Genomic DNA, 14,747 nt, shown 5'->3' with positions numbered 1-14,747 from the left:
GGAAATGATCACAATGTTCCATTTGATTGTACGTATACAGGGTCGTCGGTGACATTGCTCCACTCAACCAAGAAAGCCTCCCAGTTCTAGGTCATAGTTGACTTCCATATAGTGTTGTCGGTAAGCCTCTCACTGCTAATTCTCTGGCATATCTACCCAAAATGTCTTACACAACTACTCTTTCCCAGAAGCTCCCAGAGGAAGCAGTTCAGCCTGTCAGTTCGTCTCTGTCCGATTACGATGCGGACCTCTCGTCGTCCAGCTACACGGAAAGTCCGGATATTGAAGATCGAGAGAAATATGCAGGCATACGAGCAGGTAAAAAGAAGAAGGGCAAGGGGACCCCCGGTCTTCGCTTCATGGTATGGACTGCAATCAATGTTGCTTCCACAGTTGCCATAGTATGTACTCAAATCCTAGAAAACCCTCAAACTGATCAGTCAAGGTGTTCACGAACAAATACATCCTATCCGATATATCATTCCGCAACTGCCAGGTCGCCTTTGCTGCATACCATTTCTTCATCACCGGGGCCACATTATGGGCCATCTCTCGCCCGCAGTGCGCCGTCTTCATACCAAAACAGGTTTCTGTAGTGCAGATTATCCCACTGGCTGCAGCGATGTGTATCCAGGTGATTCTGCAGAATCTTTCGCTGGCATATTCCTCCGTCATGTTCCACCAGCTGGCCCGATTACTCTTGACACCGGTCGTGGCCTTACTGAACTACATGCTCAACTCGACCACGATACCCCAGACGGCCATCTCCTCTCTGATCCTGCTGTGCTCCGGCGTCGGAATCGTTTCATACTATGACTCCCTCTCGATGGACAACGCGAGCACTGCGAGTACCTCTTCGTGGGGAACGGTATTTGCCCTCGCAGGCGTCTGCGCCAGTTCAATCTACACGGTGTGGATCGGACAGTATCACAAGAAGTTCCAGCTGAACAGCATGCAGCTTCTCCTGAACCAGGCGCCGATCAGCACCGCTCTGTTGCTGCTCACTGTTCCTTTCACTGCGACGCCGCCGTTGGGGGCTGTTCCAGTGTCCATGTGGATTCTAATCTTAATGGTATGGATCCGCTCTTCTCTCTCGGTGCTTTCTAACAGTGCCGTAGAGCGGCGTCTTTGCTTCCTTGGTGAACCTCTCGCAGTTTTATATCATTGACTTGGCTGGACCCGTCAGTGGGACTGTGGTCGGCCAGCTCAAGACGTGCATCATTGTCGGGCTGGGATGGGCTTTCAGCACCCATCCAGTCTATTTCCAGAGCATTGTCGGTATCGTCCTGGCGTTGGTGGGCATGAGCATGTAAGTCTTCCAGCTTGGTAGAGAACGCCGGACTAATGTGTTCCAGATATATGCGGATCATTATTCAGGATCAAAGGTAATGCACTTATGAATGTTAGCAAGGACCAGAGAGAGTTAGAAATGTTCATCCAATCATTCATCTGTATAGCAGTCTTGCATATCCCATCTCCAATAGAGTCCTACCTATAGATGGCCGTTGCATAGCAGCAAATGCGCCAATCAGGTGCATTCTTAGCCTAGCCAAGGTACCCCTCAATCCCACCGCAAGTGACAAGTGACAACATCCTCCAATTCAGCCCATCTATCGCTCCTCAAGTCCACTCCACATAGATAGAGACTATAGACCATGTCCTTTCTACGGCTGCCAGATGATATCATCCTCCTCCTGGCCGACAATCTGTCAAGAGAGAGGGACCTCAATGCCCTTGCGCAGACTACCCGTCGATTTCACCGGACGGTAAACCGATACCTCTACCAATATAATATCCGACATTTCCACAGCTTCGCGCTGCGCTGGGGCGTGTCGGTGGGCAATGAGGCCACCGTTAGACGATGCCTAGAGTTGGGCGCACCGGTCGATTGTGAGCCCACGACGGACCCCAATGGAGACATCGGCAGCAATACTCCGCTGGTGAACATTGCATCCGAAAAAGGCTACGATCGTGTCCTCAAGCTCTTACTGGACCATGGCGCCAACCCGAACGAGGATCGTCAGTCTCCTCAAGTGCCCCTTTCTTTGGCCATTCAAAACGGACATGACGCAGCTGTTCGAGTGTTATTGGCCCGGGAAGGTACAGACGTTACCCTGCTTTCCGCCTCGTTCAGCCAACAACCGCTGCATTACGCTTTGGAACGAGGATCATTAGAGTGTGTTCGACTCCTGCTCGACCGAGGCGCAGACCTCCAACAATATGAGGCTCGAGGCGCCCGGGCGCTTCATCCGGCCGTGAGAAGTGGGAATCGGGAGCTGGTCGAGTTCCTCCTCCTTCGAGGGTGTGACCCACTCGTCTGTTGTGGGTATACGGCTCTATCCCTGGCCGCAGTCATGGGCCACCTGTCCCTGGTCCAGTATTTCCTCGCTCATGGGGTGGACCCGAATATTCGGGACCGGGTCGGATTCACTGCTCTCGGTCATGCGGCAAAGGAGGGCAGCGCAGAGGTCGTCGCGGCTTTGCTTGCCTGGGGCGTCCAGACGGAGATTCTCGGAGAGGATGGAGAGACGGCTCTATCCTGGGCAGCCAGAGGGAATCACGAAAAGGTGGTGGATCTCTTGCTGAAGCATGGAGCACATCCGAGCTCGTCCAACTCTCAAGGCACATGTCCCCTTTACTGGGCTGTCACCAATGACTCCATCACCATGTTCAAAGCGCTCCTGGCCTACGGTGCCAGGCCAGACATTCATACTGTCGCGGGAGAAACCCTCCTCCATATAGCAGTGCGGCAAGACCATCTGCAGCTGCTTGAGATGCTCATCCATCTAGGCATTGAAGTCGATAAACCGGACAAGGAGGGCCGGACGCCTCTCTCCCTGGCAGCCGTGTGCGGTCGTGTCGAGATGATGGAGCTCTTGCTCGCTAACGGCGCAGACATGGCGATCCGCGACCACAATGACGAAACACCATTGACCAGAGCCCTCGATAGATATCAGGATGCGGCCGCCGAGCTACTGCTCAGACGAGGCGCTGATCCGAGCTACGCGACTGCCAATGGCTCCAAGGCACTCTTCCACGCAGCCGAATGGGGCCTTGTCCGGGTCACGCAGTTTCTACTAGAGAACGGCGTTGATCCCGATCCCGTAGATCAACTCGACAGAACCCCCTTGCTCCTTGTTGCCACCGACGGTTTTAGTGAGGATTGCTACAAGGTAGCCGAGCTGTTGCTCCGGACTGGTCGAGTAGACATTCATGCCCGAAATGCGGAACAGCAGACGCCCCTTCTGTGCGCGGCCTTGGGAGGGAGAGCCCAGCTCGTAAGAATTCTGCTCGCGTACGGTGCAAACGTCGATGATAGGGACGAAGACGGATACACTGCTCTAGCGACGGCTGTGTGTTCCAATGGAGACGAGGAGATATGCAAGATTTTGCTCGACGCCAGGGCGGACATTAACTGCCGTAACAACGACGGGCGGACTCCTTTATATCATGCGGCGAATGCCAATCGGCGTATTTATGAATTGTTGCTTGAAATGGGCGCAGAGCCTTTATAGGTCAGCATAATCGGATGCCTCGCTCCGAATACAGCTTGAATAGATCCGATGATCAGTGAAGGGTGTTCGGCTTCTAGGGATATACTGACCTATTGCATGGCTCACAACACTCAAACAGTAGTAAAAGGAGTAGAAGCAGGTATCAGCCTGCGCTTGGCTCATCAGAAGACCAAGCATATGATCACATCCACAGTTGCATAACAGCAGAGACCAAGCCTAAACAGTGCCCCTGGGGCGATATCTCCGAAGATCTTGGCACAGTATTTTCAACCAATCATATCTGTTAGAAACTCGCCTAGGGAATATTCTTCCTGGCACTAGCCTGAATAGGCAGTTCATTGGAGAGCTTAGCGGAGACAAAAAGGCTTTTTTCTGAAGTCATAGTGGCAACTGGCAACCACAGATCTCCAAATCACCATATATTCAAGCATAGAGTCTATATACCGTATGCAAGGTCACAGGCTGGGCTATTGGGCTATTCTGATACTCATTCTCAATTATCAGCACTTCAATACCCTATAGATCATCTGTCATATTCATACATTGAAGACTCAAGCTCGTGCCAAGCAGATCAGTCCAAGGCACAGACATTATGATCAATTCTTTTATGTAACTCGTACCAGATCTTGCTCCTCCAGACACTCAAGGTCCACCGACTCCAATGATTCATGTCTCATTGGCTCCATTCTTTCTTCTTGATTCCAGACCACATGGGGAAACCCAGCAGCACACGAGCCGCCACTGATTTTTTCCCTAGCTAACCACGTTGGGTTATTCAGATGAGAAGTCGACAGTGTGGATCTGCGGTATGATATCTGATCGCCCCGTGTATATATATGGCCTCATATCGTCTCATATGGCTTGTCTTGTGCTTGAGCGGTCACTTCAACAGCCGATCACATATAATCTGTCTAGTCTTCCACTGTGATTGTTTGGTGGCCACGGTTGGATGATACTGAATCATCCTGAGAATGTTCACCAATGACCGTGGGGACCAGGATACTGACACACTCTCAGGAGTGAGCTCAGACGTAACCATAGTGGACTGGGATGGCCCAGATGATCCGGAAAACCCGCTGAACTGGTCCAAGGCGCGGAAATGGCTCATCACCTGCGTCTCTCTGCTCATGACGTTTGTTGCGCTCATGAACGGCACCATCATCACTGTCGCCCACGAAGCCATCAACGAGCGATTTGGTATCAGCGACGCCGTCTTTCCGCACTCGTACTGGCCCGTGACCTCCTGGGCTCTCGGAGGCGTCTTCTTCTCTCTGCTTGTCCTCCCCATCATGGAGGACTTTGGCATTCGACGCACCTTCCTCGTGACGCATCTCCTGTTGATCCTCTTTGTCATTCCCCAAGGCGTGGCGCGGAACTTTGAGACGCTCATCATCACTCGTTTCTTCGCGGGAGGCTGCGTCACCGTCATCGGCAACAGTGCTGCCAGCGTGATCGGGAATGTTTGGGAGACCGAGAAGCAGCGCAGTAAGCCCGTCAGTCTTTGGATCTGGGCCTATCTGGCGGGGAGCAGCGTGGGCCCCGTGATTGGAGCCTCCATCCTGCAATTCCTGTCATGGAGGTGGATCTCCTATCTGCAGCTGATCTGGTACGGGGTGTTGTTCCCTATCAACTGTTTGGTGTTCAAGGAATCGCGGGACGCGATCATCCTGCACCAGCGGGCGAAGAGATTACGCGCCAAGGGTCAGAATGCATATACCCGTCAGGAACTACAGGCCGAACCTCTCAAGCAGCTGCTGGTCACGAGCATCCAGCGACCCCTCAAAATGCTGGTCACCGAGTACGTGGTCTTCTTCTCGACGCTGTGGTCCGCCTTTACCGTGGGCACTCTGTACCTCTTCACCCAGTCGGTCGAGCAGGTGTTTGTGGGTCTGTATGCCTGGGGTCCCGTCGAGGCCGGGTACGTCCAGGCCGCCATTGTTATCGGCGAAGTCGTCGGATGGCTCTTCTCGATCCCCTCGGCCAAGCTATACTTCCACTCGGCCCGTCGCAATACCGAGATGCCTGGTCTCCCCATCCCCGAAGCGCGGCTGTACATGTCTGTGGCCGGCAGCGTGGTTGGCATTTCCGGAGGCATGTTCGTGTACGCGTGGACCTCGTATCCGAGTCTCCCGTGGATCGCCCCCGCGGTGGGATTGTTCCTGGTGGGCGCGGGGAGCGTCGTGGTGGTCTCTGGACTGGCGGATTACATCGTCGATGCGTACAGCAAGTACGCCGGCAGTGTCATGGCGTGTTTCGTGCTGGGGGAGAATACCTTTTCGGCCTTTCTGCCTCTGGCGGCCATGAGCATGTACAACACCTTGGGGTTCCAGTGGGCCAGCACGCTGCTGGCTTTTATCAGCTTGTCTCTGGTCCTAGCTCCGATTGCGTTTATTGTTTGGGGGAGGAAAGTGCGCGAGAAGAGTCCGTATATGAGAGAGGTCATAAAGGAGAAAAGGGCGCAGGCAGGCCTGTGAGCAGTGCCGTAAGGCTATACCTATTGCATTGTAAATATGCATAGACTCTGGTATATACATATACAATTCATGCAACTAATTCGAGTTGTTCTGCTTCGGTGAGGTGAATGAGGAGCAAAAAAGAATGCCTCCGGGGAGGATCGAACTCCCGACCTTGAGATGGCTCAGAAGTGCAACTTCCGATCATACAGGTTATATGAGACTCACGTGATAACCAACTACACCACAGAGGCATTGCTTACAGATACGGGCCTATTTTTGCTCTATGACAATAGAACGTATGATTCAGCTTCTGCCATTTTGTAGCTTTGATGTTTTGAGCAAGATAATGGATTACTGCTTTCTGACGAGTTCAATATTTCTCTTTTCCAGTTGTCTGTGGTGTTCCAGAAAATTATACATTATCACCTCGGTTTCCTGTCACCCAAGGTACTCGTCATATGGAGATCAACTGCTAAAAAACCCCCTATAATGAGCTCAAAGATTCTGTGAAGGTTTATTGTATACTGTTGACATCAGACATGGTCAGGATCCGAGACACATCAGACGATCGGGCCGAGATCGTACAATGTCGTCCGACATGACACCAAAGTGGATATAATCAAAACACAGCAGGTGAAAATAGCGAGTATTGAGCAGACAGTAGAGACGATTCTTGTTGCTGTGTTGTTGATATCCAGACAGAGGACTTGAGCCCTTTTATACCTTTTTCTCGAGCACTGCTGCCTCGCTGTTGTTCTGAATGAACGCTGACCGAGGGTCAGGCATCCTCGGAGCAATGCGACTGACATGGATGTCTGTCCGAGTTGTATGATTCTCATGTTGGTGTCTTGTTTGATCCATGACACGAATTGTTTCTAGCAACTCTGCCTGTGTCTGTCTCTGCGCCCTCCGCAGCGAGCCGTCAGGGTAACAATCAGGCGTCCTGTGCTGAATGTCTCCTCCAGCCTGCATTAGCTATACTGACCAACAAGTTCGCCTTTCCCTCACTGGTTGTTGACGTGGATAGAGTGACCCTCATGCAATGAAACCTGAGACTGACAGGAGCGATGAACCGACAAAGAAGGTCCTCTCACGTAAACAGAGAAATGTCAGCGTACTGGTTTAGCTGGGAATCGGGACCGACAGGATAGCATTACATATCAGGCGGATGGACCAGGAGAGTTGAACAAGTTGAATAAGCCGGACTGTCCAGATCAGAATTGAGAATCTCGGACGGGCTGGAACAAGATCGGACACTTGATTGGAAATGGACCTATTGAGGCTGCCCATGATCGACAGTCGGAAACAACCTTATTTGGGCTGAGACTATGTAAGGGGTTGAAGTACTTTAATTGAGTATGTAATCAAACTTTGACATAGGAGAGACACAGACTGATAGACAGATACTGCACATGCACTCCAGAAGCAAGAGACTCATATATTCATATATTCATAATTCATAACTCATAAACAGGGAATAGTAGGTAGGCTGTGCTTGCTAGAAGCAGTCAGATTGGCCAGGTTTCAAGGGCGTAATTAGCAGCCTATCAGACCCTGACCTATTTGGCCGCTTAAACTCAGAGTTTCACAATTTCCTTCAGGGGCGAATAAGATAGACATATTTAATTAATGCAGAGTTCATATATCTATTAATACTCTTGACTTCCACTGCATGTGATGTGACTTCTTTCTGTCATTTCATGATTCTATCCACTCTTTCATCTGGCCGAGTACCAGCGCATTCTGATCGCAGCACCTTAATTTCTATTAATTTTATACGTAACGCTCTTTAATGAAGTCATCTACTCGTCAATAATCCCATATGAATCTAATATCCCTTGTTTTTGGCTTACTAGCCCTCCTCCTCCCCGTCTCCGCCACCCGGCTCATCGAATCTAACGCCCTGAATATCTGTCAGGACAGCTCGAATTTCACGGCAACCTATTTCAACGTCGTCTTCACTCCAGATAATCGCACCCTGGTCTTCAGCTTCGACGGCGTGGCCTCCATCTCCGGCAAAGTCACCGCCGACGTCATCCTGTATGTCTACGGATATGCGACTCCCAAGAGGACGCTCGATCCGTGCAAGTCGGACGAGACGAAGGGCTTCTGTCCGATGAACGCGGGACCCATCGATGTTCCTACCGCCTCGATCCAGGTCGGGGAGGATGTCATCAAGCAGATTCCTGGTTAGTTGCTCGTTCTTGGCCTATTTTCTGGCTCGTCTCATGTGTGCAGGCATCGCGTATACCGTTCCTGACCTCGACGCCACCGTCCGAATCTATGTCAACTCCAGCGCAACCGGGCAGAGCATTACCTGTGTCGAGGCGCGACTCTCCAACGACAAGACGGTCTACCAGGCCGGAGTCGGATGGACCACCGCCGTCATCTCGGGACTGGGGCTGGCAGCGTCGGCGTTCACCTCGACACTGGGACATTCGAACGCCGCCGCTCATCTCGCCGGGAACACGCTCGCCCTGTTCGGGTTCGTGCAGTCGCAGGCCATGTTTGGGATGCTGGCGGTGCACATGCCGCCGATCGTGCAGTCGTGGACGCAGAACTTCCAGTGGAGCATGGGGGTGATCCGTGTGGGGGTCGTGCAGAAGATCGGAACGTGGTACCAGCGCGCGACGGGGGGGACGCCGTCGACGCTGTTGCTGCAGCTGTCGACCACGTCGGTGAATGTGCTTAGGAAACGGGACGTCGCGGAAAGCCCGACGAATGTGATTGTCCGGGGCATCAAGCGCGTGGGTCTCAAGGCTGCGATTGAGGATACGAACCTGTTCCTGACCAGCATCATCATATTCACCTTCTTTGCCCTGGTGATCATGATCATCGTCCTGCTCATGAAGGCGATCTGCGCCGTGCTGGCCAAGAGAGGACGAACCGGTCCCGCGTGGGGATACTTTCTCGCTGAATGGGACGTCGTTGCCCGCGGGGTTCTCTATCGCCTGGTCTTCATCGGCTTCGCCCCGCTGAGCATCTTCTGCCTGTGGGAATTCACGCAGCATGACTCCTCGGCGGAAATCGTGATCGCCGCCATCATCCTGGCATCGACCGTCGGGGCGTTGGTGTGGGCCGCCGTCAAGATCATCCTGCTGATGAGACGATCGACAACGATGCACCGCAACCCGGCCTACGTGCTGTACTCGGACGCAGCCTGTCTGAACCGCTGGGGCTTCCTGTACGTGCAGTACCGCGCCACCGCCGCCAGCTTCGTCCTGGTCACGATCGGCTACCTCCTCGTCAAAGCGCTGTTTATCAGTCTGGGGCAGTCGGTCCCGATCGTGCAGACGGTCGCGCTGCTTGTCCTCGAGGGACTCATGCTGATCGGGGTGAGCGTCATCCGCCCGTGGATGGACAAGCGGACCAACACGTACAACATCGCCATTGCGGCGGTGAATTTCCTCAACGCCATCTTCCTCCTGTTCTTCTCGGGGGTGTTTGACCAGCCGGGGATCGTCTCGGGGGTCATGGGGGTGTGCTTCTTCGTGATCAACGCGGCGCTGACGCTGATCCTGATCCTGCTGGTGATCTTCGCGTCGGTCATGGCGGTGATCTCCAAGAGCCCGGACACGCACTACAAGCCTATGCAGGATGATCGCGGGTCATTTATCCAGTCCAAGGTGCGCCTGGGGACGGAACTGGATGAGCTGGGGGCCGCGGCCCGGGGGGACATGCGCGAAATCTCTTATCCGATCAAGTCGTGATCTACCGTCTTTGTATATACATGAATGAGACTTGGCAATTGCATGACTGAAAACACTAGACTCATCAATGCGGACTATCCTCGTTCGAGTCGAAATGCTCGCGCGCCCATGGACTCCGCAGCCGGATCGCCCGGCCCATGTAGAAAAACACAAACGGGATCGGCACGAGGAGGACGGCCAGGAACCCCAGCAGACTCGACGCCCATTCGTAGCCCAGCTTCTGATACATCTGGCTCGCGAACAAGGGGAATCCGGCGCCGACCAGGTTCCGGACGAGGATGACCCCCGCCAGCGCCGAGGCCGAGTACGTCTGATAGCTATCCACCACGTAGTTTAGGATGCTCAGGATGACGATGTAGATGCCCGCGCCGAAGAGCGAGGAGGCAATAATCGGCACGATCCAGTGCACCGAGCGGTAGCTTGTCCAGCCGAACCAGAACAGACTGACGGGGATCAGGAGCGCCCCGCACCGGGCCATCCACATGCGCGCCTCGGGCACCCCCTGGCCTCCGTTGGCGGCCACGCGGCGCAGGTAGTACCGCTCCTGCAGCGGGGAGAAACAGAACGCGACGATGGGGCCGATGGCCATGCCGAGGAAGGTAAGGCCTTGCTGGCCGACGGTGAAGCCGTGGCCCTTGCCGGGGCCGAAGACGAGCGGGAAGGCCTCGTTGAACAGGTAGACCAATCCATACAGGAAGCCGTTGTAGATGGCGGAGAACAGCGTGATGGGCTCGGTGAAGAGGAATCGGAACGGCCGGGTCAGGGTGATGGCGAAGAGAGTGTGCAGGCCCTTGCGCGCGTTGGCGTGGAGGTCCGTCGTCGTCGCCGCAGACGCCAGATTCTCCTGCGCCATCTGCCTGCGGACCCGCGCGGCTTTGCGCTGCAGGATGATGCTGTGCCGCGTCTCGGGGATGGTGAAGACGAGCAGCACCCAGAAGCCGCCTGTGATGGCCATCAGCACCCAGAAGATCCACCGCCAGCCCGCGTTCAGCCCGATGTACCCGCTCATGATCAGTGCTGTCGGGGGCCCAAAGGTACTGCTGAGCCCGTAGACGGCCATCGGGCCGCCGCTGCTGTTGCGCTCCCAGAGATCGCTGACCGACCCGCCGGTGTTGGTCAGAGGCGCACCGCCCGCACAGCCCGCGAGGAAGCGGCAGACGATGATGGTGCCGATGTTGGGGGCGAGGGCGAGGGGCAGCTGGAAGGTGAAGAGGAGGAACCACGAGACGACGTAGACTGGTTGCCGGCCAAAGTACTCGGATAGCGGGGCCAGCAGAACGGGACCGATGGCGAAACCCAGCACGTACAGCGAGAGACAGAGAGTGGTGACCTCGGAGGAGACATGGAACTCGTCCGCGATGCCGGTGGCTCCTGACGAGATGCCCCCGGCGCACCAGCAGCTGCTTCTTTGTGAGGAGAGTCATGAAGTATGGACGAGGAAACGTACGTGAGGACGTTGAGCATACTGACGAAGAAGGTGATGTACCATTTCCGCAGTTTGCCCCAGTTCCGGGGATTATCGCGGTCGTCGTGGGCGAAAGCTATACAGATTGGTAGAGCTTCCTCGGGGGCATGCCTGGCCCGAGCCAGGGCTTGCTCTTCAGAGAGGACCAGCGTCAGGTCCTCGCGGTGGGCATCTTCAACTTTGTGAGTGGCATCGAAGCCGACCTGGCCTTCACTGGACGCCATCTGAATGATTAATCCAGGTTATCGAGTCGCAATGAGGGAGAGGAACGCTTATAAGAGATTGGCTGGCATACTCGATAGCTGCTAAGGGAATAAAGATATGAAAGTCATATAACTAATCATTCTCCAGCTACGGGGAATCCCCGAATTATCGGCACACAATTGCCACTGACGAGCCGGGGATCCACCACCAGGCTTTGTCAAGCTTTGATGGCATTGCTTGGTTGGACCAAATGGATCAATGGGTCAGGCCCACTACGTACAGTCCTGATCTGCATTCCCACTGAGTTATCTCAGTCCAGGCGAATCATTTGATGAAAGCATGTCGCAGTGTCCCCACGGAGATAACGAGGCCTGGATCCTGATAGACCAATGGCCAGCGAATTCGGAGCAAGAAAGTGACAGAGTTATTTACCTGGATTGTTCATCTTATCATGTTTTTGACGTCTGCCGATGCCGGATATGCATCACCATTCGGCCGATACTGCAAGTTATAGACCAATTGACAAATCACTGCAATCAGGATGAAAACTCTCCCAGCCGTCTTCGGTCAATGGTCTATCGACCTCCGCTGCCCACGGGCAAACACCTCTCGGCACGGCAGATCCAACGTGAAATCCTCTGGATTTCCCTCCCCGTGAGTTCTTTCAACGCCTTCTCCGAAGCCAAGTATACCAGCCGGCCGATGTTGGCCCAGTAGATGGTTCCCGACAAATAGCACACGGTTCCCAGGTGGACACCATGGCGGTAGCGGCCAGGTACTCCCGGTCGTAGTTTCAGAGGCAATCCGTGCCAGCTCACTTTCGGCGTGTCGCACATGGGAGAGGGAGAGAGAGGACATCAGCACGGTAGTATTATCCGGGCCTAGTAAGAAAGCGACAAAGGGGCGTTTCTGGTGGAGGTCTTGGGCGGATTGCTGCAGGACAGACAGGTAGCCTCGCTGTTGGAGGGTTGACTGTCGGTTAGGGTATTATTCTGTCTGATGTAGAATATTATCTGAGAATAGATCATGGATAGATTGAGCAGAGTCGGGCATACATTAAGTAGGGTTTACTGGCAATGGACTCGACTGTTGATATACAGAAGATAGAATTGCATCTCATGTCAAAACTGCAGAATAGAGAGCGTGAGAGAAAGCTGTCCAGCTTGGATGAGTTCTATCCCATTTTTGGTATTAGGAGTTGAATAGCCTGTGCATGGTACTCCCGTCTGATGAGAGTAGCTTATATGCTTATATCCTTGTCTCTAAAGAAGAGCCACAAGATTAGTGTGCATGGCCTTCTAACATGGTGTCAATCTATATGCCTTGATCTCACTAACAGCATGATTAATTCCTTGATATACACATTGCCGGCTACATCTTAGAGACACTATTACACTACTAGGACTGTCGCAGAGACAACTGACATCTTAGCTAGAGCTATGGGCTCTCGCAAATCATGCTCTCACATTAGATACAATGGAAAACGGAGAATACCGTGATTCAAAATACTCCATCTTCCTTGAAGGATGGTCGGTTCTGGATGAATCATTCTCCTGACCAACACCAACTATAGTGAGTTTGTTCTCAAGTACATCTTCTTATGCTAATACGGCGCTGACTGACGCATCCTCGGTGACTTCTTTGAATGGAATCAGTTTTGTGTTCCTGGTGATCAGATGCTACAGGCGCAGTCATTCCGAGGCAGGACTAATCCTGCATCTTGATCCTTCAGCGTACCTTGAAGCAACCTGCTTGACCGTTGTCTAAATCACTCAGTCGGCATATCGAAGGATCCATTCATGTGGCATCTGTGACAGCGGCCTATGTACTGGAGATGACGATATTCGACAGACTGCTGGCTATTTGGTTCCCTTCGCAACACTTGCCTGACTCGCTCAAACTTCAACCCAGCTCAACATTTTACCCCAATCACGACATTCTTCTCAAAAATGGGCTTTACTGATCCATGAACAAGTCCGGCGCCAAGCTGCAAGACAGGGTGGCGAGTCACACAAGCAGGCGCTCCGTCGCTTAACTTCCGATACAGTGCATCTCTTGAGGTTACATCTCCCCGAGTCTAGACCGAACACGCCATAGCCGATTTAAATCTCACCAATCGCAAGGCCTCGCGCAGTTCGTCATGGATGAATTGGATCATCTCTGTCCGGGGAAGTGTGGGGTAAGCAGGGGGTGATTGGGAGGATTCATCTATAAATGCTGACGGTGGCTTGGGGCCAATATAACTTCATTGCCTAGGTGTATCGAGTCACCCATGTGAATTATTGAATCATCCACAGTTCTCTGGGTCTATTCTGCAGACCATCTGCCGAGATGGATTCCTCAGACGCATCTCGTGAGCCTCGATTGGTGGATTTAACATCCCAGATGAGGACTCTTCAATACCGAGGATCTGCGTTCATTGTCTCATGATGGTGGTCTCCAGACAGCAGAAGTCCTCAGGCTGGAAATCTATATAAACCCCATCGACCCCGGGTATCCAGGCCATCACTCACTCAACTCAACAGTCAGACAGACAGTCAGAAACTCAGCAAGATGCAATTCAAACTCTCTACTGCCGTGCTCGCCACCCTCCTCGGCGTGGCCATCTCGGGCCCCCTCGTGGTCCGCGACACTGCCACGATCCTCAGTGACCTGAGCACGATCGACAGCGACATCAACACCCTCACCCAGCATTTCAATGCCTTCACCGGCGACCTGAGCCAGGCGCTGGCCGCCCAGGTCGTGGAGCAGCAGCTCGAGAACGACATCGACAAGGCCACCACCGACACCAAGGCCACGTCGGCCCTGTCCAGCGCCGACAGCACCAGCGTCACCAACGCGCTTTTGGCTCTGAAGCCGGATATCGTCACTTCTCTGGATGCCATTGTTGCCAAGGTACTTCCCTCTTTCGCAATCTTTCTCAATCTCTCTCCGACTGACTGTTCTAGAAAACCCAAGTCGACTCTGCCGGCGTGGGCAGTCTCGTCCTGTCCGACCTGAATGCGCTGCAGACCAAGACGGACGCCCTCTCGTCTGCCCTCCAGGCTATTGCCACCACGACCGACAAGTCGACCATTGCCTCTGGCACCGCGGACATCGATGCCGCGTTTGTCAGCGCCATTGCGGTCTTCTCTTAGATCGTTCCGAGTGGGCAGGAACAGGACTCTTGTAGCTAGCAGTACATAGCCCATAGCCACATGAATGTGATGATGAAAGTCTAGTCATGGACTGGACTGTCTTGAAATGAGCCGGCACTGCCACAACGTAATCTCTTCCTTGCCATACGCCCGGAGTTTATGTGCGGGGAATAGGACATAGAGCCGGAGAACTTCCTGTCCTGGAAGTCGGCACCCCCTGGTCAACATTGTGGCTATTCATGCACGGACATGGACAATGG

The 14,747-nt window shown here is 53.5% G+C and overlaps 6 protein-coding genes across 6 annotated transcripts; 5 read left to right on the top strand and 1 right to left on the bottom strand.

Moving 5' to 3' along the window:
- Nucleotides 1-161: 161 nt before the first annotated feature.
- Nucleotides 162-1,313, top strand: CDV56_106506 (uncharacterized protein; the record flags this gene model as incomplete). Its single annotated transcript, XM_026760125.1, has 3 exons — nucleotides 162-401; nucleotides 446-1,072; nucleotides 1,119-1,313. The coding sequence occupies 3 exons, from the start codon at nucleotides 162-164 to the stop codon at nucleotides 1,311-1,313; spliced, it is 1,062 nt and encodes a 353-aa protein (XP_026617657.1).
- Nucleotides 1,314-1,655: 342 nt separating this feature from the next.
- CDV56_106372 (uncharacterized protein) lies at nucleotides 1,656-3,515 on the top strand (the record flags this gene model as incomplete). Its single annotated transcript, XM_026759991.1, has 1 exon — nucleotides 1,656-3,515. The coding sequence occupies one exon, from the start codon at nucleotides 1,656-1,658 to the stop codon at nucleotides 3,513-3,515; it is 1,860 nt and encodes a 619-aa protein (XP_026617656.1).
- Nucleotides 3,516-4,486: 971 nt separating this feature from the next.
- CDV56_106209 (putative MFS multidrug transporter) lies at nucleotides 4,487-5,989 on the top strand (the record flags this gene model as incomplete). The annotated part of the gene is made up of 1 exon (XM_026759828.1): nucleotides 4,487-5,989. The coding sequence occupies one exon, from the start codon at nucleotides 4,487-4,489 to the stop codon at nucleotides 5,987-5,989; it is 1,503 nt and encodes a 500-aa protein (XP_026617655.1).
- Nucleotides 5,990-7,793: 1,804 nt separating this feature from the next.
- On the top strand, nucleotides 7,794-9,681 carry CDV56_105960 (transient receptor potential ion channel family protein; the record flags this gene model as incomplete). The annotated part of the gene is made up of 2 exons (XM_026759579.1): nucleotides 7,794-8,160; nucleotides 8,210-9,681. The coding sequence occupies 2 exons, from the start codon at nucleotides 7,794-7,796 to the stop codon at nucleotides 9,679-9,681; spliced, it is 1,839 nt and encodes a 612-aa protein (XP_026617654.1).
- A 64-nt stretch (nucleotides 9,682-9,745) lies between these two features.
- CDV56_105841 (uncharacterized protein) lies at nucleotides 9,746-11,370 on the bottom strand (the record flags this gene model as incomplete). Its single annotated transcript, XM_026759460.1, has 2 exons — nucleotides 9,746-11,081; nucleotides 11,129-11,370. 2 exons carry the CDS (start codon nucleotides 11,368-11,370, stop codon nucleotides 9,746-9,748), a joined length of 1,578 nt encoding a protein of 525 aa, XP_026617653.1.
- A 2,533-nt stretch (nucleotides 11,371-13,903) lies between these two features.
- On the top strand, nucleotides 13,904-14,487 carry CDV56_105616 (mannoprotein; the record flags this gene model as incomplete). The annotated part of the gene is made up of 2 exons (XM_026759235.1): nucleotides 13,904-14,245; nucleotides 14,299-14,487. The coding sequence occupies 2 exons, from the start codon at nucleotides 13,904-13,906 to the stop codon at nucleotides 14,485-14,487; spliced, it is 531 nt and encodes a 176-aa protein (XP_026617652.1).
- Between the last annotated feature and the right edge of the window lie 260 nt (nucleotides 14,488-14,747).

The sequence above is a fragment of the Aspergillus thermomutatus genome (assembly GCF_002237265.1).
Source record: "Aspergillus thermomutatus strain HMR AF 39 chromosome Unknown NODE_19, whole genome shotgun sequence".
NCBI classification, from domain to species: domain Eukaryota; kingdom Fungi; phylum Ascomycota; class Eurotiomycetes; order Eurotiales; family Aspergillaceae; genus Aspergillus; species Aspergillus thermomutatus.
This window is presented reverse-complemented; position numbering and strand designations above follow the sequence as displayed.